This window comes from Python bivittatus, unplaced genomic scaffold (genome assembly GCF_059951505.1).
Source record: "Python bivittatus isolate LINGU-HERP-01145 unplaced genomic scaffold, Pbiv_v1 ctg000700_np1212, whole genome shotgun sequence".
Classification (NCBI taxonomy): domain Eukaryota; kingdom Metazoa; phylum Chordata; class Lepidosauria; order Squamata; family Pythonidae; genus Python; species Python bivittatus.
In genome coordinates this window covers 42077940-42100684 of record NW_028277098.1, presented here as the reverse complement: position 1 = coordinate 42100684, position 22745 = coordinate 42077940, and the positions used below count along the sequence as shown (strand labels likewise).

General features: G+C 36.9%; 1 protein-coding gene across 4 annotated transcripts; it reads left to right on the top strand.

Moving 5' to 3' along the window:
* Positions 1–249: 249 nt before the first annotated feature.
* Positions 250–22389, top strand: PRKAA2 (protein kinase AMP-activated catalytic subunit alpha 2). 4 transcript variants are annotated; one of them, XM_025168291.2, is made up of 9 exons: positions 250–458; positions 7198–7339; positions 8918–9011; positions 12711–12855; positions 13978–14065; positions 14541–14765; positions 16007–16508; positions 19625–19751; positions 21079–21332. In XM_025168291.2, the coding sequence occupies exons 1-9, from the start codon at positions 356–358 to the stop codon at positions 21165–21167; spliced, it is 1515 nt and encodes a 504-aa protein (XP_025024059.1). In that variant the 5' UTR covers positions 250–355; the 3' UTR covers positions 21168–21332. The 4 variants fall into 4 exon arrangements, with proteins under 4 accessions (XP_025024059.1, XP_007430836.1, XP_025024061.1 ...); XM_007430774.3 differs by having other exon boundaries at positions 256–458; positions 21190–22389; XM_025168293.2 differs by lacking the exon at positions 250–458 and adding an exon at positions 510–747 and having other exon boundaries at positions 21190–22389.
* Positions 22390–22745: the final 356 nt, after the last annotated feature.

Here is a 22745-nt window from a genome sequence, read left to right as displayed (position 1 = left end):
CAAGTCAGATTCTCGGCTGGTTTTATTTATCTCAGGAACATAACCAGACATGCAGTGCCCCTGAACGTACGCCGAATGCTCGCCGGCAGCCTGCCCCGCAAAGCTCGCGCCATTCCTCAGAGCTGTTTATTTATTTGGACCCACTCTCCGGAGCTATCCCCGGGCGCTTGCAGCCCCTTCGCCGCCACGCACCCACCCACCCGTCTCCTTACTCACCTGTCTAGCCCCCCCCCCCCCCGCTTCGTCGCTGCCTCCGATCCCGCCGCCTGTCTCCTTCTCGCCTCCCCTCCCGGCCCTGCTGCATTGTGGTCCGGCTGGACCGGCGGCGGCGAGAGCTGAGCCTAGGCAGGCGAAGATGGCTGAGACTAAGCAGCCGCCGAAGCACGACGGGCGGGTGAAGATCGGCCACTACGTGCTGGGGGACACGCTGGGGGTCGGCACCTTCGGCAAAGTCAAGAGCTGAGTATGGGGGACGGGGGCGGGGCAGGTCGGGGCACCGGGCTGCTGGACGGAGAGGCCGGCAGAGGCGGAGAGTCGCTTCCCGCCGCGGACCGAGGAGTGCGCGCGGCGGCGGCAGCGGCGACAGCGACAGCAGCAGTAGCAGAAAGCAGCAGCGGCAGCAACGGGAGCGCTTGCCCAGGACTGGAGCCAGCGAGCAGCCAGGCATCGTCCCCGGGGCCCTCCCCGCCTTCTCCATCCTCCAGGGTCGCCACCGCAGGGGGGGTCCGTCAGATCGGTGGAGCTCCGGTAGAGGCTGCGTTTAAAGGGAAAGGGGAAGAGGCGGCCTGCGGGGCCATGGCTGGAAACCTTGAGCCAGTGGAGCAACCTGGCTGTTCCTCGGTGTTTGCTAAAGTGCACGAGTCTCTCACACACAGCCTTCAACGACCGGGTCGGCGGGGTCTCCCAGCACGACTCCTAGGACTTCCATCATCCCAAGCGCATACCAATTGGCCATGCTGGCTGGGGACGATGAGGCTTGAAATCAGGTCATTCGGAAAACAATAAATTGGAGAAGCCGAGTTTAAAGGGAATTTTCTCCTTTTCCTTTCCTTTCCTTTCCTTTCCTTTCCTTTCCTTTCCTTTCCTTTCCTTTTCTTTTTTTTTTGAGGGAAGACACAGTGTACAATACAGTAGATTGATTGTACAATAAATGTGACATTGGGGGAGTTATAAAAGGGACAGAAGCAAATGGGTATGCTAACAATTGTACTGCTATGACTTAGGCCATCCACTTGATGGATAATGCAACAATTTTTTGCTCTAACAGTACTACACTATTTTAGTACTTCTTTCTCACCCACTGAGAAATAAGACATTGTGTCAAAGATGTGTGTAAGCAATTTCCAATTTTTTGGGAGAAAGTGTCACCCACAGATCAGTTTGAGAAAATGTCACCCACAAATCCATGGAGAATCTTTACCTCAAGAAATGCATTTCCTAACACTGCTGTTGGGATTCATTGTTTATTTACTCGGAATCAGAAATAATCCTGTTGTGTTCTAGAATGAATTCCATTGTGTTCCATTAGCTTTATTCCCAGTTAATTGATACAGGATTGCAGCCACATTTATCTTTTTTTTTTTTTCTGCAACTACTCTCCTTAAAAGTTTAGGTAATATATATTTTATCCCCACAGTATTCCTGAGAGGTAGGATCAGTGAGTCTTACTCTCAAGTTAATATACTTTGGAGTGTATTTAGTTTAGTTGTTCTAATATTTATTTATTTATTTATTTATTTATTTATTTATTTATTATTAAATTTGCTGATTTTCTAATTCTAGAATTAGAATTCTAACACAAATTTATTTGGGGTTAATAATTTTTGGACTTACTTGAAAAGTAAAATGCCATTTATGTGTGTTTTAGAGAACAGGACGCTAACATCTGATTTTCTAAGAGGTAGTGTAATAATTGAGTTTAACTGCTTAAGGAGATTCTGTCTTTCACTGTTCACTATTTTATACTATTCAGCTATATACAGCACACATACATGCACAGAGGAACATGGTAAATCGTTTTGGAAATGTTGAACCACTGCTTATGTTTGTAGAGTTAGGACCTTCCATATTAGGAACCTAAGCTGTTACACTACACAACAAGTAATACCCTCTCCTGTGACTTCATTCTATGAGACACTCAAGTAGACTTAACAAGTCCCAAAGGAGTGAAACAATAATATCTCTGTATCTGTTGCTTACTGTAAGCAAATGATGGATTACAAAGCAGGCTGTTTATTATTAATGATTAATGTATTAGAAAAGATTATGCAGACACATATCTTTTATAAATGGACTACTCAGTAGGAATATGTACATACAAGCTTGTTTATTTTCCTGGCTGGAGTTAGCCAGTATTTTTTAATTATTTTAATCAAGGTCACTGAATAAAACATAAATAATCACCTTAGAGTTGGGCAGAGGTTAGTCTTGTCATCAAATCTTACAACAGGGACTCTTCATTTTTGGTTATGTCAGTGTGGAATATTTTTCCATAAGTGCTACCAGAGATGACAGATACGTGAAGTAATATGATCAGACCACCTTCTGATGAGGGTAGGCAAGTGAATGAGGAGGTTTGTTTGTTGTGAGTTGCCCAGACTCATTGAGAGTCGGGCGGCATACGAGTTTAATAAATTACGTATTTATTATTATTATATCTGACATTATAGCAAACAACTACAGAGGTCTGCTGCATTGTTGCCATTAGCAGACTCTTCTTTGTTCAGATACAGAAATATTTAGGCAAAAGGGATGGAGAGGCAAGACATAAGCTATAGTTACATACCCACAAATGCTTGGTTAATTTAACTGCACTGAGTGTTATTTTTGTTATTTTGAGACACAGCTTATTTCAAATATGTATATAACTAGCATCTCTTGTTGTATCATTTCCCAGAGTCAAATAATACTGGTTTGGTTACTAGAAAAGAATGTCCAATCTCCCCTTTTCTCATGGATAGAAACCAAATATTCAGAAATTAGTAGATGAAGCATTTTAGAGAATATAGATAACCACAATCATTTGGTGATGTCTGCTAACAAGTAACTCTTAAATAGGACTACCATATCTGGGGTGCAGAAACCCAATCACCTACTAGATGGCTATAACTTCTTAACTCTTTGATGTCATGTAGTAGTCCTCTAGAGTTTTGCCGCCCATATACATACTGTTAATAGGAACAGAACATAAGGCAATAAAAGAATTGTGGCTGTACTAATTTACAGCTTGGGTTTTAAAACCAGGTGTTTAATAGGATCCTGAGAGCTCAGTTTTAAAAAAAAATTGTACAGTTATGGCCAGGTGCAATGGAAGACACTGCTTTTTTACGTTTTATCACTAATAGAAACAATGAAATGTAAATGGGTATATTACTTCCAGGGTAAGAAAAGCTATATCTTTTCTTTTCTAAATGCCCTCTTCTGGGCATAAATACCTACAACTTATCTATTGGTACCTTCCCAATATTACTTCAGTTCCCAGAACACCAGCCGGCTGGTAAGGAGCACGCACTTTTTAAAAGTTGAAAGGGATATAAAATTAAGAATAAATAAGATCAACAAAGAGACTCAGAGAGTCTTCACGACTTCCAAAATTTCATAATTTATCATTTACTCAAAATTACATACCGTAGTATTTGTGTTAATTCTCAAGATACTGCAAAATTTTTGTGCCTGGTTAATACAGGTTCCTCTCTGGCACTTCAAGGACAGGTTAGCTTTCTAGCCTAGGTCAGTGTGGTCCAAACTTGGCCACTTTAAGATGAGTGGACTTCAACTCCCAGAATTCCCCAGCCAGCAGTTGAAGTCCACTCATCTTAAAGTGGCCAAGTTTGGACAACACTGGTGTAGGTAATCAAGGGGTGAGGTTTTTTAAGACTGATTTCTTACAAATGGAAAATAAATTATAGTTCTTATTGGGCCTTTGTGTGTGCTTCCATAATGCTGACTTACAGTATCACTCAGACGTTGCCATGATGGTATGAAACCTGTCTGCATTAGCAATTTATCACCACAGCAATGCCTGGGTGATGTTGTCAATTGCTAGTTTCCTCTGTGTAATCATTTGGACCATTTCTTAAGTTGCTTTACATTTCTTAGAATGAACCTTATGCATCAGTAGAATATTATGTTCCAGTAGAGGGAACATAGAGATATAGGTCTTTATATCTTGTGTGTTACAAAGCATAATTTAAGTTTGCTTTTCTTTCTGAATCTATACAGGGACATAAAAAGCAGCAAGCCAAAGTATTTTTATTTTGAAGCACGGCAAGCTGCTTTATTTTTAGAACACTCTTATTGAGGAAAGAATTTCAGGCTGTTCTTATCTCTGCTAATAATAGTGACTTGCTCAATTTATACAGCTACCACATTACCACACCACCCTCTTCTTTAGTCAGGCTACCTCTTAACTGCAGATTTTCTAGTTCCTAGTTCACCTGGTTTTAAAATGTAATGATTTTTTAAGCTGGGATGCTAAACTCTGTATGTAACTTATTTATTCACTTCCTCCTTTTAGAATACCATAAGGATTCTGTAACTTCTGACATCAGTATTACCTTAGTGTTTTTTTTTAACGTGATACTAGAAGGCAACTTATGCTTTGGAATCTATATGCATATTTGAATGCATGTGTCTCCAAGTGTGTACTTTTTATCAGTTTATGGAATACAGCCATGGGCAAAGTCTATTGGGAATCTCTGTCTTGGCTTAGATTTTTAAAATTATTATTATTATTAACTCTTAAATTTTGGCCTGACTTTTTTTCCCCTAGAACAGTTATTCCCAAAATACTGGTTTGGAAGCTAATAAGCTGCATATTATGTGGAAGTTCTAGTGGAGACTGGGTAGTATTATTATTAGCCTGAAAACATAAGAAATACATAAATAATTTCTAAAAGGAAGATAGGCAAGCAGTAATGCTGCTAAAGAAAAAAAGAAATAATGCATGATAAACTTTAAATCAACTGCTTAATAATAGTATAATGATGCAATAATATATCTCCTGAAAAGGATGAGACTCTCAGGTAAATTGACTAGGATTGCAGCCTATTATATTATAATTTGTATTTATTCGTTAGATTTATATTCCACCATTCTTCCAGGAGCTCAAGAGAGAACACATAGCATTCCTGATAGCAAAACTATGTGAGGAAAATTGGGCTGAGAGTGACTCACTCAAGTCACCCAGTGAGTTTCTATGATGAGGTTTACTTGAACCTGTACCTCTCTGGTCCTGAGCGCTAATCCATCACTGGCTTTCTGATCCTACCGAACAGCCTTTGAAATGAATATTGATGTTGAATTATTATGAAGTAGTTTGGATTTAGTTCAGTTTGAATTATTTTCTGTATCTTTTATTTTTCCCCACAAAATTGCCCTAAAACTAAATATTTTGGATTTATCTTTAGAATAAAGATTATTCTTTTCTAAATGTAAACTAAAAACCTACTAGCCAGTTATATAAGATTGCAATCTAATCTATCTACTCTTACTTGGAAGTGAGTTCCATGCATTCAAATAGGAATTACTTCTAAATAAACATGCTGTAAGAATTTTGATTTTTTCTTTCTTAATTATGTATGTTAAAAGCTAATTGAAACATGCCATCATTTTAGTTCATAATTTATAAAATGCATAATGTAAGAAAGTGTTGCAATAAATGGCAAATGGGTGATAGAAAGCTTTTAATAGAACATAATTAAATAATTGAAATAAAATAAGTAAAGTTGTAAATAATTTTATGGAGCTCATGGCTTGCCGAAAGACAGGCGGATGGAAAGTTATTCATCATTGTGCAAAAAACTTCTGATATTTTTGAACTACAGATAGTCCTTACTTCACGACTACAATAGGGACTGGAAAATTTGTTGTTCAGCGGTGCGGTCATTAAGTGAGGCATCACATGACCACACCCGATTATATGACATTTTTTGTGGTGGTCATTAAGTGAATCACATGATTGTTAAGCGAATCACATGGTTCCCCATTGATTTTGCTTGCTGGAAGCTGGCTGGGAAGGTTGCAAATGGCAATCACCTGACTCCAGAATGCTGCAACCTTCCTAAGTGTGAGCTGGTTGCCAAGCGCCTGGATTGTGATCACATGATCATGGGGGCACGGTGACAGTTGTAACTGTGAGGACTGGTCATAGCTGTTTTCAGTGCTGTTATAACTTCAAATAGTCGCTAAAGAAATGGTTGTTAAGTGAGGACTACCTGTACAACTCCCATCAGGTTGAGGTCACATGACCAATTGGTCAGAGATAGTGGGAATTGTAATACAAAATACCATTGAAGAAGTTGGGCAGAGCAAGGCTGCCCTAATTAATGCAAATAATTAGTTGACAATAGCACACACAAAACAAGAAATAATGAAAGCTTTCTCCTCTCGTTAGTGATCTTGAGGATGGTGATAATCAGATTGCTGCAGGGTAGTGTCCTTCTCTCCTTTTTTTTTTTTTTTTAAATTAGAGTCAAAGCAGTAAGTATTAAAGTAGTTTTAGAAATCATCATGTGGCAAATCTTGTTGGGCACTCAGCCTTAGCTCTTAACAATGTCACGTCACCAGTGAGATAGCCTTTGTCTCATTTACATAGAGAGGAAAACTGGTACCCATTTTCATTCGGTGCATGGTTGTCATTGCTAGTAAGTGAACTGAAGAATTTGCTCCTTTTGGTAGTATCTGTAAAAAAATCATGAGTTAGTATTACTCTTCAAAACCTATGAATTCTATGCTGCACTTGATATAAGACAAAGCATTTCAACTCAGATTTAATTTATATTATTTTTTTCCTTATTACTCTTATCATTGTTATAACAAGTACTATTAGACAAATTCATTCATCACCTATATCTTGCACTGTTAGTTTTTGAATAATGTAACTTCCAGAAAGATAAATACATTTGGAATAAACGGTAATTTTATATGTATGTTACAATGCAATTCCATATATGCCAACTCAAGAATAAGTCTCATTAATTCCAATTGGCTTTGGAGTTTTAGAGGTAGGATTTCACAGCCTTGCACAAATTGGAGTCTTTAAAATATTTACATGAAAGTTACTCATACAAAACCCAGGGGAACTTATTTCTGAGTAAAGATTGTACTGTTAATACATAAGTAATGCAAATCACATTTCAGTAACCTCATCATTTTATCCAAGCAGTGATTAACATTCAACTTTTCTCTTTTATTTAGTTGGAGAACACCAGCTTACTGGACATAAAGTAGCAGTCAAAATTTTAAACAGGCAAAAAATTCGTAGTCTGGATGTTGTTGGAAAGATCAAACGAGAAATCCAAAACTTAAAACTTTTCAGACATCCCCATATTATCAAATTGTAAGTGTTGCTAACTCCTATTCTCTTTGTAGTATGCCATATAAAAACATGTGAAATATGTATTTCTGTATTGCAGGTATTTTACTGTGTTTCTAATATGTTCAATAATGTAAATTTTATTTCTAAGCACTTGAGTTTAGAAGTAAGTTTTATTGATCTCATATTGAATTTACTCCCATGTATGTAGAATACTTGGGTGGACATTCTTCCTTTTGAAACTTAGTAAGCAAGATCTATATTGGGATTCAGTTAGTTTATTACTACCAGATTAGTTGTTATACAGGGTTCTTTCAGACTGTTTCAAGCTAGATTATACTTCTTGTTCTCTGACAGACAGAAGAAAACCTTGACTATCAGTTTGATGCAGTATCTTATATTTTTCTGGGATAATTGGTGCATGATTGGACAGTTGCTTGAAAAAAGCAAATGAGCATGTATCTTAGATGTTCATCTGAGATTCATGAAGCTAAAAATAGATCTTTCAGCCTAGATGGACTAATTAGATTATATATTTGTGTATTAAAATTTCAAGGGCACAACTGAAATTTCTTCAGATTTCATTGAACAGTATAGTACATGAAAAGGGAGTACTCAGTTACATCCAGTACAGAAGCTGTGTACTTCTGAAAGCAAATGCTTTAAAGAAGAAAAAACAAGTCTTTTTTTCTCCTAGAGCGTGGTTGAGATCTTCCTAGGAAAGATTGGTTGGCCACTCTGGACATTGATTTGATTGACCGAGTTATCTTAAATACACGTGTTCACATATCTTATGTTCTTATAATGGGGAATATATATAACAGATTTATATTATGGATCCAGACAGATTGTAAATAGGAATCATTATTATTGCACAATATTTTGGGAATGAATGAGAAATTAACAGACTTATTAAAACTTCATCAGTCTTGTGTGGTGAAGCGAGATAGCAGCTGGATTAATCCTTATTCCTGGAACTTCTCTTCCAATCTTATGATCATCTGTGTAGTATATTTCTTTTTCTTGCATCTAGTTTTTACATTTTTGATTTTGATTGTTTATATGTATTTTTATTTTTTTAAAATGGGTGTTATTTTTATTTTATGAAAAGATAGTTAGCTGCCTAGAGCCTTTGGGGTTAGGCAGAATATAAATTAAATAAATAAATAAATAAAGCAAATTGTTATGATGTTGGTGTCCTTTTAAACAAGAACCCTTTCTCCTATGTAATCATTAGATTTGTACTAACATATTTTGACTTTTGTATCTGAAATTTCCTGATTTCCTCTTGGCAACAACATTCAAAATATTATTTCTAAGAAGATTTATTGAACAAAAATCCTAGAGGAGTGAAGAAGCTTCCTGTAGGGGGTGGAGTGGGGGGTGAAAATCTATCAAATAGTTTAATTCAGCAGAATCATGAAGGAGTTTATATTTGTATTGTGAAAAAGTGACCAATTTATCTTTCAGAAGTGAAAAGCAATTATATGGAAAGCAAATTCCAATATATATTTTTGTCAAGGACTGTATTAGATTAGATGAAAGAACTTCTTCTAGCAAAAACATTTAAGTTGTAATTATTTTCCTGTATGTTTTCAATAGGTATCAGGTGATCAGCACCCCCACTGATTTTTTCATGGTGATGGAATATGTGTCTGGTGGAGAATTGTTTGATTATATCTGTAAACATGGACATGTAAGTGTCTTATCCAGTTGGAATAAATATGTATGTGGGGAAAGGGCAAAGAGACAGTACTAAGAAATAGAATTGCTTTGCTAAGTAAGATTCTTTTAAGTTATTAATATAAAAAATAGGCCAAGCCTACTAGCCATATGTGATATGGCTTGCTATTGCCTCAAATCACTGTTGTATATTTCTTCCGGATAGGCATTGGCTACAATACTTTTCCCCATCTGGTAACCACCAGATGCATTAGATTAACAACTCCAAGGGACCATGTTCACTTGGATGATGGGATTAAAGTCCAACACATCAAATAAATCCAGATTGAGGAGGGTTGGTATACAGTCTTAAATTCAGCAATTCTACCAATCATCATACCTCAAACTGAATATATCTGTAAATGATCTGTAATGAATATAAGTGATAAGCAGAAGTAACTTCCATCACCCTGTTTTCTTTTAAGTCTTCTATAGCCACATAATTTACTTTGCATCATACCACTGATTTCTGTTAAAGATCCACAGTAAAAGTGATTTGGAGATAATGGTTCATCTGAGTATGTACAGACATGCAAACATAGATATAGCTGTCATTTCACACAATCCTAAAGTTCATTTGGTGCTGTAGTAAGATTTATTGGTATGTTTAGTTAGTGATATAATTGCTAGCAAATGAGCCATATTAATATGAATAAGAGTTCAGGCTGAGAGCAACACAAATGCTTGCTTCAGCAAAAACATGTTTTATATATAAGTAGTACAATTCATGAGTACTTTATTTTTATTGCTTGAAGTTTTTCTATTTTTTCCAAAATAGAGTTATTGATGAATGTTATATGAGAATCTAACTCATTTGCAAAGCAATAGCAATAACAGATTTAATTTTTATTGCTCCATTTCATTGGCTGGATTATTTCATCTCTCTCTCTCTCTCTCTTTCTCTCTCTCTCCTTTAATCTTTGTAAGTGATTAGGAGAGCGAAATGCTTCCTCGTGCATATTATATAAATCTAGTATAGGATTAGAATTCTTCTACCATAATTTTGTTATATAATTAATGTTATATAGTTAATTATAAAATGTAAAGTATGCAGTTATTTTGATTATTCTATCATTATAATCAACTGATAAGGCTCATTAATTAATGAACTAAATTTCACTTTAGTTTTGAACTAAACCAGAGCATTTTCTATAAACAGATGAAGCCAAATGAGGCTGTCCTGTTATAATTAATGGCATCTTGTAATTTGAAGTTGCGGTAGCACACTTAAATGCCTCTTGTGTGAAAGTAAACTTCTCCTTGCAGATACATCATTTAGAAAGACTTGAGTGAGATTGCCCCTTGCTGACCGTTTTTCCCCCCAGGGAATTGCTTCTGGGTTTTATGCATAGTAACATTTTTAAAAATGTGATCTCACACACCTGTAGACTGAAGTGCTATAGTCTTTTCTACCAGCATAGTCTCTTTATTTCACTCTTCATCTACCCTGTGCTACTTCAGAATACTGCGGTATGTAATATTGTTATTATTTCCACATATAAAATGTATGCACAGCTAATTTTCAAAGTGTTAAATTTACATTAGTTTTTCTAACATAAAATGTTACAGGAATCAAGCTGCATGAACAACAGACTTGTTCTGGTCCGTTCTGTATATGTAAGCAATGATGCAAAATGGACAGAGCTGAATCACACATGTGGTTTCTCCCTTTTTTTTTAAAGGGATAGATTTTATGTTATTTTGTTTTTTGTTTTTAACTGTATTAGGCCAGAGATAGGGCTTACACTACAATTTTTTTTCTGTATTTTGAAATCAGCAATTGCCACAGCTGCAATGCAAGAGTTGGTGGCTTTAAAATTAAGCCCAGTTTCTTATGATGTCTGAGCCCAGGGAACTGTAATTTGTTTTAATAGCAGCTACTTAAGACAAAGCAGGATAAAGCCATAGTTAGAATAAGACTCAGTAACTTGGGATTAGATTTTATAAAGAATTATAGTTGGTTCTCTAGCAAAAGCAGAAATTTTCAGTATACTCTGTGTACAGAAAAGAACGGGAGTGTCAGCATAAGACATCAGGAAATTTGTTTTCAGACACCAAGGTCTGTTTTCAGAAATAACATGTTCCTACTCTGTCCTATATACAATTATTCTTGAAGGGAGATTTCAGAAAATGTGGGTTGCCACTGAAGGTGGGGCAGCTGTTTTAGGCAATCCTTCACCTGTCATTACTGCTGCTTGTATATGTGCCTGGGAATGATTGGGCATGAAAGCAAGTGGTAGCAGCTGCTGATCCTCATCCTTGCTGCCATCACTACTTCTTCTCATCCTGCTGTGTCAGGGGATGAAGGAGCCCATAGATAGCAGCAACAATATCAGCAAGGCAAATGCCTATTTATGCTGACCAGTGACATCAGCCCTGATCTTAAACATGTAAGATGTAAAAGCACTGCCCTGCATTTGCTGACTCTGGCTTAAATTAGAGGTGGGAGGAGCAGACTGAAGGTTAATAAGAAATAGGCACAAACATGTTCAAGATAATTTCTGAACTTGTCTAGATCTTTGGAAAGCTCTTGAAGGGGATTATACAGTAATACATTGATTCTTTGAGCATTGCAGTTTTAAAACCTCCATCTTGTTTGTCCCCAGATGTGTCGCATTGTATCTTCCATCCCAGTTCATTTGAGCTAGTAGGCATGCGGTTTGGGAATGACTGGAATTGTCAGTTAATCAATCAATTTTATTACAGCCTCAGACCAGCATCAAAGGTGCATTATGTTGCTTTAGATTATAACAAAATAAAAGATATTCAAGCTACATAAAATTATATAAAAACAGTATAAAATGCAGTAGCATGCAAAAATAAAAGGGAAGGCCACTGGTTTCTATCTTCTGTGTGGCAATACCATTTGCTACTTACTACATGATTTGGGGGACTTTGTCTGCAAGTAAACAGTTTAAATAAAAGTTGTACAGAACACCCAAAAAATTGATATTAAGGCAGCTATCAGGATGTTATGGATATTCTTATAGAAGAGGCCAGCATTTCTATCTCCTCTTCTCCATTGGGCAAAGGCTTTTACTGAGTATTCTTATATGTACAGTATCACCAAGAATTGCTGTAGGAAAGATGTCAAAGCATGGTAAACACTCTGCAATACTTTGAGAAAGAAATCTGCTTCTTTGTCTTATTGTGTTGTTTGCGGATTGTGTAACCAGATCCTGGCTATTGCACTTGGAGAAGTGCTACCTTGATCCTCCTGCTTATCCTCATGAGTAAGCCTCTTGCTTGATCATAATCCATTCCCACCAGCAACTGGAGAATTTTTCGCTGTTCCTTCAGTTTCCAGGTTGTATAGAAAAGATCTACCCCTGTTAAAGTGGCCAGACTTTGTGATGAAAAATTCAACTTTAATCCAAAGTTAAGTATCTCCTCTAGGCCCGCCTCTAAGTGAAGTGGCCTGGTGTTTATAGAATACATCCAGAGTGAACCAGGTGAGGAGAGGCTTAATTGTTTGACAGCCTTAATTTTCAGAAACAGCACAAGAACATAACTTCTTGAATTGTTACTTTTCTATTTAGTGCTGTTAACCGTCATTCTAACTTTCTCTTGTGGCTCACCCAAGAGATGATTGCTGCCTTGTTGAGTGGCCTACAGAAAAACCTAAAACATTTCTTCACTTTTGTTGTTGTTGTTGTTGTTGTTGTCATTGCAGGTAGAAGAGGCTGAAGCCAGGCGTCTCTTTCAGCAAATTCTGTCAGCTGTAGATTACTGCCATAGGCATATGGTGGTTCACAGAGATCTGAAACCAGAGAATGTGCTGCTGGATGCACACATGAATGCCAAGATAGCTGATTTTGGTATGTGACCCCAATAGCATTCCAAAAATGTAATTGGCTATGAGCCATTCCCTGGACTGTGTCACTGTTAACATCCTTCTGGGAACTCAGTGTTATTTTCCATCGCCATTAAAAACTTCTGTGCTACTGTGAACAGTTCTCTTTAATTAAAAACATTGGTTTAATCCTTTCCAAGGTAATAAACTGTAGGTGAGGAAGCCCCATGGCTGAAGAGTTTTCCATAGAAAGCAACAAAATTAGGAAGTTAGATTCTAAGTAGATTCCAAGTCATTTCTAGGACAACTATTTTCTATTTATTTTATGGGGATAAACTTTCAGCCATGTGAATTTCACCTATAGTCTAAAATGCTGTTGGTAGTCGCCTCATTGGAAAATAGATTGTGAATTTGTCAAGGGTGGCAGATGTTTCCCATATCTTTCCTTCCTTTCCCACCCCAATAAATAAAATAAAAAACATTTACAAAATTATTTTGTTTTGACATTTAAGTCTAGTGATAGTCCTGTCATTCCACTGGTTTTAAATGAGCAAAATAACTCATTGTTTTTTTTTAATACAAACTACTATACATACTTTTAAAATAAATAACTTTCATTTTTTCCCTCTCATTTACCTGTTTCACTGCCCCTTCAAGCAGAAATGGCAAAATATAGAAATACTTCACTTAAACTAATGCTCAGCTTCATGCTAGATATACAACAGTGTTCCAGGTCAAGCATAAACACAAAGTCTTTATCCCTTTTGTCTAGACATCCAGAAATGTTTTCCTCTAGGTCTCTGTGTGCAAAATTTAATCCTGATTTAGTCCTAATTACTGTTATGATTAATGTGGATGCAGGACTCAATAGAAATATGAGATTCTATATGCATCAAGGAAATGTCTTGAAGAAGTCACATCCATGCCATGAAGCAAACCATAATTAGGCAGCTTTTTTGCTGTGTGACTATATAATTTGGCAGCAAAAAAGTGGCACAGTTCTAGGAATCATATTTTTTTTATTATTTTATAGCTAGTAGTTCTGTTCTATTCTGCTTCCATTGTTATTTCCCTCAGTTCTGCTGCCTCACACATGTTTTTGCTTCAACTATATAGGTCAATACATGAAAAGTTTTCATTTTTTCAGGGCTGTCCAACATGATGTCAGATGGTGAATTCCTGAGAACCAGCTGTGGGTCACCCAACTATGCAGCACCAGAAGTAATCTCTGGAAGGTAGAAGATAAAGGCAATGATAGCGGGTTGAAAAGTTTGGGGAATGAGATGCATTCTAATAACTGAATAGTTTGTGTTATTAATTTAGGTAAAGAGGGTTACATGATTTCATTTTAAAGAAGAAACAACAGCACTAAAAAGAGGGTGGCAATACCACGAGTTGACCAGTAGGTAGAAATATTTTATTTCCATTGCCTTATAAAGACATGTCCCAACAGAGTCTTCTATACCACATTGCTAAGTATCAACAACCTGGAATGCCAAAGAATATATTAAGGATACTTGGAGAAGATGGAGGAGAGGTCAAAGAGGAAAGGTATAAACACAAAATGATCAAGAGAAGGAGGAGGAGGAGACCGTAATTTTCAGTCATCATTTTGAGTGAAGGCAATTATTTAGCACTGCTTGCCTCTTCTTTACCAACCATCTAATATTGTATTAAGAAATAGATTGATGATATTTTTATTTTGTTCAGATTGTATGCTGGCCCAGAAGTTGATATCTGGAGCTGTGGTGTTATTCTTTATGCTCTCCTCTGTGGGACTCTTCCTTTTGATGATGAGCATGTCCCAACCCTGTTTAAAAAAATCCGTGGAGGCGTCTTCTACATTCCTGAATACCTCAATCGTTCAATAGCAACCCTGCTGATGCATATGCTGCAGGTTGACCCACTCAAACGAGCCACCATCAAGGACATACGGTAAGGTCTGTGCAAAAATTGTAGCATGCCACTGATTAACATTTCTCTAAAGTAAAAAAGAATTGCCAGAGGAATGTGTTTATTGTGTAATTTGATATTAGAAAGAGATTGGACAACCATTTCCAATCCAATTAAATATAGTCTGCAAATTATTACTTCAAATACATTGAATTTGGAATCTTTACAAACAGATATTAGGAAAAACTGAGATGAGATTTAAAATAATCTTAAATAATAAAGTAGCATGTAATGAAGGTACTTTTTAACAAAAGTAGCCAAATCCGTTTAGCTAAAAAGAACACATCATAATATGTATACAGTCCAGAGTTACATCATGATATAGCAATGCCACCACTCCATGGCTTGGATTTCTTTCCTCTGTTTCAGCCTCATTTCATGCTATCCAGGTGTGCCATATCCCAAAGCTCTGAAATCTTCATGCAATGTGTGGCTTGAACTATTGATCGTGCACATGTGTTCTGTTAGGGCATACAAGGGATCTCTTTAATATTAATGAACTTTAGCTCTGTCAAGTTAAAGTTCACCTTTACTTGAACTCAATATTTTCTTGCCAAAGTATATCCCACAATCATTTTTCATATCCAGAAGCTTATCAAGAACACATGAGTCAGTACTGAGGTATCTGGTTCTCTGGTCATTGAAATTGAAAACACTGTGCAAGCATACATGATTGTTATCATCATTAAATATTTTCTTTTCCGTGATTGGTTTGTTTTACAATTCTTACTTAATTTGATGGAAAAGAAATTGTTTTCATTTCTTTCTTTTTTTTTGCAAAGGATAACATTTCAGTGAAATCCTCAAGGAGATGCAGGGATCTTGCATTAAAGTAGTTATAAGATGATTAAATGTCATGTCTTTCTTTATTCAGTCATCTTTCCAGTATATTGCAGCATTTCTGGATTCTCATGTTAAATTCCAAGGGGAGACATTGGGCAGGAACTTTTTCAGATCAGAAAGTTTGGGCAGTGAGGAAGACTGCAAAGTGATTCAGAGATATGTAATACTAATAATAATGAAAAACAACAACACAGCAACAGCACATCTGCCCCTCACTGCAATAAAGTAATCTCGAAAAGACCACCCAATCCCTCCCCCCCAAACTGATCTGAAAACTTGCTTAATGTGGGGAAAAACATTTGGGAGACTGAAAGAAACTTCAACACATTAGTAACAAATGGCATTGTTATAATTGGAGTAACATTTTTATTTTCTTCTAGAGAACATGAATGGTTCAAACAAGATCTGCCCAGTTACTTGTTTCCAGAAGATCCATCATATGATGCCAATGTCATGGATGATGATGCCGTGAGGGAAGTTTGTGAGAAATTTGAATGCACTGAGCCAGAAGTGATGGCCAGCTTATACAGTGGAGATCCTCAAGACCAGCTTGTAGTAGCTTATCACCTGATCATTGATAATCGCAGAATCATGAATCAGGCCAGTGAGTTCTACCTCGCTTCCAGCCCACCCAGTGGTTCTTTTATGGATGACACTATGCATATCCCCCCAGGGGTGAAACCTCACCCAGAAAGGATGCCTCCTCTAGTTGCAGATAGTCCCAAAGCAAAATGCTCCTTGGACGCACTGAACACCACCAAGCCAAAGCCATTGACTGTAAAAAAAGCCAAGTGGCATTTAGGAATACGGAGTCAAAGCAAGCCTTATGATATCATGGCTGAAGTTTATCGGGCCATGAAACAGCTGGATTTTGAGTGGAAGGTAAGACTAGCAGTGCTGTGTGGCTCTTGAAGGCTCTTCAGATAAGTAATCCATGAATTTTATCTATTTATGTACGTATTAATTTAAAGTATATGAATGCTACCTTTGAATGTGTTCAGGGAGGCTTGTATCAGTTTAATTTAGTTTTACTGGTCATAATCAAATATCAGCTAAGGCTCGTATCCATAAACAGATTAAATAATAATATAATACATGTCATAAAACAAATAAAACTAGCAGAAACAGGAAGTTCAAAAAATATCTCTACCTGATGTTGAAAAGGTAGTTAAAATTGGCTCCAAAGGGAGCCATCCTTGGAAGAGTTAAGTATCACAACTGAGATGACCTTCTTCCACTTGCCATTGGTCCCATTTCTGGCACTTGGACAAATTCAGGCACTCCTTTGGGTATCTTGGTATCAGACTGTATTGGACTTTAAATGACTGAAACAGCAATCTGATAAATGTCTTATTGTAATTATTACTATACCAGTTTCACTTCATCATTTCTGCGACTATTAGAATAGTAAGGTAGCAAAGATAGTCTCCTGCAGACCAAAAGATTCCCCAGAAATTGTCTTCCCAACCACCAGGAAGAGGTTGAGATACTTGAAGGAAATCTCAGAAGGAAGTGTAGGAAGATCTTTGTATCACTAAGCCCCCTGTCCTGATCCAGGGATCCAAGGGTAGGGATGTTAGATAGGTTCTAGAGCTTCATATAGAAATCTCTTCCTGTTGAAGGAAATATTTAAACTTACCTGCACCATGAGAGAGACAGACTCAACCATCTCACTCCCCTCCTTTCTGATCTCTTGTCCTTAGGAAAAATAAAGGGAATCTCAACACTTCTGACATCAAAATGTTATGAAATTGACTGATCAATTATGTATGTATGTATGTATGTATGTATGTATAATTGCCATTTCCTGATTGACTTCAGGTAGCTTACTACACAACAAAATATCAAAACATTAATTAAAAACAGTTATTTAAGGATAGAACAAATAAAATTCCAACATTAACATTTAAGATAGCCCAGCCTTTGTACTGAATGGTTAAATATACAGGTGGTCCTCATTTAACAACCACTCATTCAGTGACTGTTTGAACTTGTGACAGTGCTGAACAAGTGGTAGTTATGACCGGTCCTCAAAGTTCTGGTTGTCTCAGCACCCCTGTGGTTACATGATCGCGATCCAGGGGCTCAGCAACTGGCCTGGATTTCCAACTGTTGCAGCATTCTGCAATCACGTGATCATGATTTGTGACCTTACTGGCTTCGCACAAGCAAAGTCAATGGGGAAGCCAGTTGGAAATCGTGATCATGTGAGGTCCTCACTTAATGACGGTAACCAGGGACTGCCGGAACTGCTGTCACTAAGCAACGCAGTCATGTGATGTTGTACTTTACAACTGCATCACTTAGAGATGAAATTCCGGTCCCAATTACGATTGTTAACCAAGGACTACCTGTACCTTATTTGTAATTGCTGACCTGTGATAACTTTTTTTTAATTGTCTGAGCTAGAATAGGGAGACAATTTTCCTTGCACAAACATAGTCCTAACAGCAACTCTTCAGATTATCATTTCAGTATGCTCTTGCTCTTCTCAGTAATTTTGTTTTCTGAAAATTCCTAGGAAGAGAAGCCTGCTTCTTGTATGTGGTTTCAAAGAATCATGTAGACAGATAAAACCATGTCACTCTGTTGCATCTATTTTACCATCATCAGTATGGCTCTAAAAGCTGACTTCCTTTTTACCATAATTATTGATTTGCACAGTATTATACAGTATATACAAAATCGAGGCTACAATCCTACATGCTCGGAGAATCTCACTGAACTCATTGGGCTTAATTCTGGATGGATAGACATTTGATTGCATTTAAGACATAGTTATATCACATTCCTAATGTCATGCGATTATTAATAAAGTTGATTTTAATTTTGATTCGAAGGAATTTTGATTTTATTGGAGAATCTGATGTTCTCCCCCCTCCCGTACACACATATCCTCCACAGTGTTTTTTATTACATATGCTTTTAAGATACAACAAGAATATTTCTTGATACTGCACAATACTTTTCTTAAATAGATTTGACAGTCACACAGGAAATTGCAGAGGAGGTGGCTGATCCATTTGCTAGCAGTTGTGTTCCATTGCCTGATAAACACAGTGGAAAAGAATCCCTTTTCTATAGTTGTTATATATGTTCATTGAAAACCACTGATGAAGAATCAGGCTGTTTATACTGTATATGTTTAAATTTAAATATACAATGTAGCATATGGGAATAAAGCTTGAACATAACTTAAACTTGTTTAATTGATTAAAATCTCATGGACAGAGTGTCTGAATAGAGGCAGTATATTTCTTCATCTTTGTTCATCCTGACTTTCTCTCTACAGGATAGTATTTAACAGCATGCACAGACTGCCCCCAAGTAACATTTTACATTTTCGTGTGCAGTTTTACTTCCTAGAGAGCTATGTCTTAGAATTCATAATTTGTTCAGGAAAGACTTATTTAACTTTTTATTTATCTACTGTTTATCTACTATTTTATCAATTTATTTATTTATCTATTAAATTTGTAAGCTGTTCGACTCCCAACAACTTTTTACCTTTATATAGAATGGCAACATGCTAAAGATCATGTATGAACAAAACTGTAATTAAGCAAGCTGGTTGGAGGATTTCCACATAGGATGAATGGTTCATCTTTCCTGACTATCTTTCATTGTCCCTAATCCGTATTAGCAATGTTTAAGACAGAAAATGTTAGTGATAAGAAACAGAAAGAGGGTTCTGTTAAAGATACTTTTATAAAAAGCATCTCTAGGGAAATGTTATTTGATAGGTTTGCAGAATTGTAGAAAATCCTATTCATAGTTTTTTCTTAAACTGCAACACTGAGATTAAGCTAGTTAAGATGCATTTTTTAGTTTCCTGAAAGGTAAATCCCATTGAACTCAACTGGATTTATTACTGAGGAGAAATGTCTGGGGTTATAATTCTTGTTTTATGCAAAATTATTTTTTTGAAATATGAAATTAAAATTCTTTTTCCTATTCCATAATTCTATTTTTTCTCAAATGACAATTATGTGTTTTAGGTGGTGAATGCCTATCATCTTCGAGTGCGTAGAAAGAATCCAGTTACAGGAAATTATGTGAAAATGAGTTTGCAACTGTATCAGGTTGACAATCGCAGCTATCTGTTGGACTTTAAAAGCATTGATGGTATGTAGGAAATACTGCAGAAAAACTCCCAAGCTTGAAGGAAGACTAAAAAAAAAACAACCCCAACCTGCACCATCCTCTCTTTTCCCCCCATCACACTTTATATCTACTTTATGATTCTGCTAGTCAGAACAATTGTTGTTTTAGCAACACTTCTTCAGTCCATTTGTCATCACTTAGTGTTAACTGTGACAGATTAATGACACATGTGGGTAAAAAGAGAGATTTCTGCTTCTCGCAAGATTCACAATAATCCCTCAGCAGGCAATATTCTTGCAAGCCTTTTCTGATCTTAGACTATTTCAGGACTCCTAATAGCATTTTCTCCACAAGTGATGAATTTCCTTCCCAACCCCAGATGATTTCATTACTGTTATTACTACTAGTTGAAACTATCTCGTTAGTGTCATTTTCAGTTCTACTATCTCCAAAAATTACCTCCATTATTTGCTTTTCTTTTTACTATTCCGTGACTTCCCCCTTTCTTGGGTGGGGTGTCTAAATCCTAGATGCTAAAAGGAATTAGAGAAACATATATGTATGCAGTTCATAAAACTATTTCATAAAAGGTTTACTCCCTGCTTACCCAGACTTCTAAAATGATGGTCAAAATTTGTGAAAATTCAGTTCAGTTTCAGTACTATTTATAAATTAAATCAAAGGGCTTAGTAAAACAGTCCTATGTAATTTATCTCAGTGTTTTTCAAACTTGGCAACTGGGCAACTCAGCATGCTGGCTGGAGAATTCTGGGAGTTAAAGTCCACACATCTTAAAGTTGCTAAATTTGAAAAAAACACATTGATTTATCTGATAGTGACTCTTTCTGAACTTAATACAACATACATATATGATTTTATTCTTGGGCACATTTTGTCTGAGACCAAGTTATAAGTAGTCTTGAAGATAACTACAAAGACATTTAAGATAAAGTGAAAGAAAAGGGTTTGGTAAAAATATAGAATAGGGAAGAGTCTTCTGTTTGAGCATAGAGCATACAAGTGGCATAATTATGGTGAAATGTTTGCAGAAAAGTATGATTTGAAAGAAATAAGTATAGCAATACAGTTAAAACCTTTTCTCATGTTACTTCTGTAGCATAGAGTTCCTTCCTCTTCTCCCAAGAAGGGCATCAGAAGTCTAGGACCTTATGGAGGATGGTGGGGAATTGCATGAGACTATTTACGCATGGCCTGAGATGTTTGACACTGCACAGGAGGCCACTTGTAGAAGCCACTTCCATTTCATGGAAATGGGGATGATGATGATGTGGTATAGAATAAGAGTATGAGCTTATCTCAGTCTATTCTTCAAACTACCGTTTCTTAGGTGAGTTGACCACCATCACAAAAGCTAAGCCAGGAGTAAAAGAGAAGAGGGGAACTTTAGCCTCCTGCCAGCTCGAGCAGTTGTTTTAAATCATTTCTCTGTACTTTTAAGATGATGTCGTGGAGCAAAGATCGGGTTCTTCTACACCTCAGCGCTCATGCTCAGCAGCTCGCTTGCACAGACCAAGACTAAGTTTTGACTCTGCCGCTGTTGATTGCCAGTCACTTCCTGGGTCCCTTCCTGGCTCTTTGACTGGGAGCATGTCCTCTGTGACACCACGCCTTGGGAGCCATACAATGGATTTCTTTGAAATGTGTGCCAGTCTCATTATGGCTCTTGCTCGCTGACAGGTATAATTCAGAAGCTTGATTTCAGTGGGTGAGCGTTGGCCTTGGGCAAATCTGTACTCAAGGCTGAGTTGGAAGCGTGTGTGGCAAAGAAAGCCTCATTTTGAGTGTAGAAATGTCAGGTTCTGCACCCAGGAAATATTTTGTATATTTAAGAGAGAAGACAAAAGTGTTCAATTTAGGTAAGCCTAACTGCAGATTTTGCTTTATTTTTGCTAGAAATTTGTTGGTGTTATTTCATAGGTATGGTAGAAATGATGGAGCAGTGGAGTTAGCACTCAGCAGAAGTGAGAACTGAGGGCCTCGGCCAACAGCTGGTAGCTATTGGATTTTACTAGCTGCCATGCAAAAGTCAGATGCTGCAGACAATGCAACAGCTGCCAAAAATCTGAAAATATCTACAGTTCAAGAATCCATAACACTCATGCCATGTTGAATGAACAGTGCAATAATATTCCTGAAAACTTGACCATCAAAAGGTTTTTTAAAAACTGACTTTAGAAAACAAAGGCAATAGAATCCTGGATAGAACTGATCTGGATTTATACTCATGGAAGAAAAGTTTGTATCTGCTGTTCTTCCACATATTAGAACATGCAAAATCACCCATAGGGTAGGACTGTTGCTCAATGAGAAGTGCAATTCTGAAATCTTTTTGATCTCAGACTTCAAATAATTATAATGTAGACCTAGGTATTTAAGTTTGGAAATATATGACGGCAAGCCTCTGGCCAAGCCTGATGTATTCTTTTCTTCTTTGGAAATGCTTTTGGAATGCTTAAAAGTCAACATTGCTTTTGTATCCTACTCATGGATCCATCTGAATGAATTATTGCAACCTACCTCCTAAAATAGTGTAGAACAGGATTCAAGACTTGCTGACTCAAAAGCAGTGAACTAGAAATGAACACCTGGAGCATCACAGGTTCTCCAAACCTGAGCTAGATAATCCATTATAAAGCAATTATTTTATATTCTTGTTACATTGTGGTGAAATTAAATAAAGCAACTACTTTTATTAGAGGTAGCAAGTGACAAATAATGCAAAAACATCTGTTACTTCAGTTATTAGGTAGTAACCTCTATCTGATCTGAACACATTTTGAATTGAATTTTTGCTGCTACTGAATTGTACAGCACACCTGTTTCTCACACCAGTGGAAAATTGTCCTCAGAGATGAATCAAACTAGATGACTCACTGTGTAAAATCCCCAAAACCTAGAAGCTGGCAACCATTCAAATTCAGAAATCACTTGATTACAATTCTTTTGAGAGGTAGATGGTAGTCGGGGTTACCAATTCTTTTTGCAAGCTATCCT

Excerpts from the sequence above, each read along its gene's own strand:
- PRKAA2 (XM_007430774.3), top strand. The coding sequence starts at position 356 with ATGGCTGAGACTAAGCAGCCGCCGAAGCACGACGGGCGGGTGAAGATC. Across the intron at positions 7,340-8,917 it reads CATCCCCATATTATCAAATT|GTATCAGGTGATCAGCACCC; the intron begins GTAAGTGTTGCT and ends TGTTTTCAATAG. Across the intron at positions 19,752-21,189 it reads GGACTTTAAAAGCATTGATG|ATGATGTCGTGGAGCAAAGA; the intron begins GTATGTAGGAAA and ends TGTACTTTTAAG.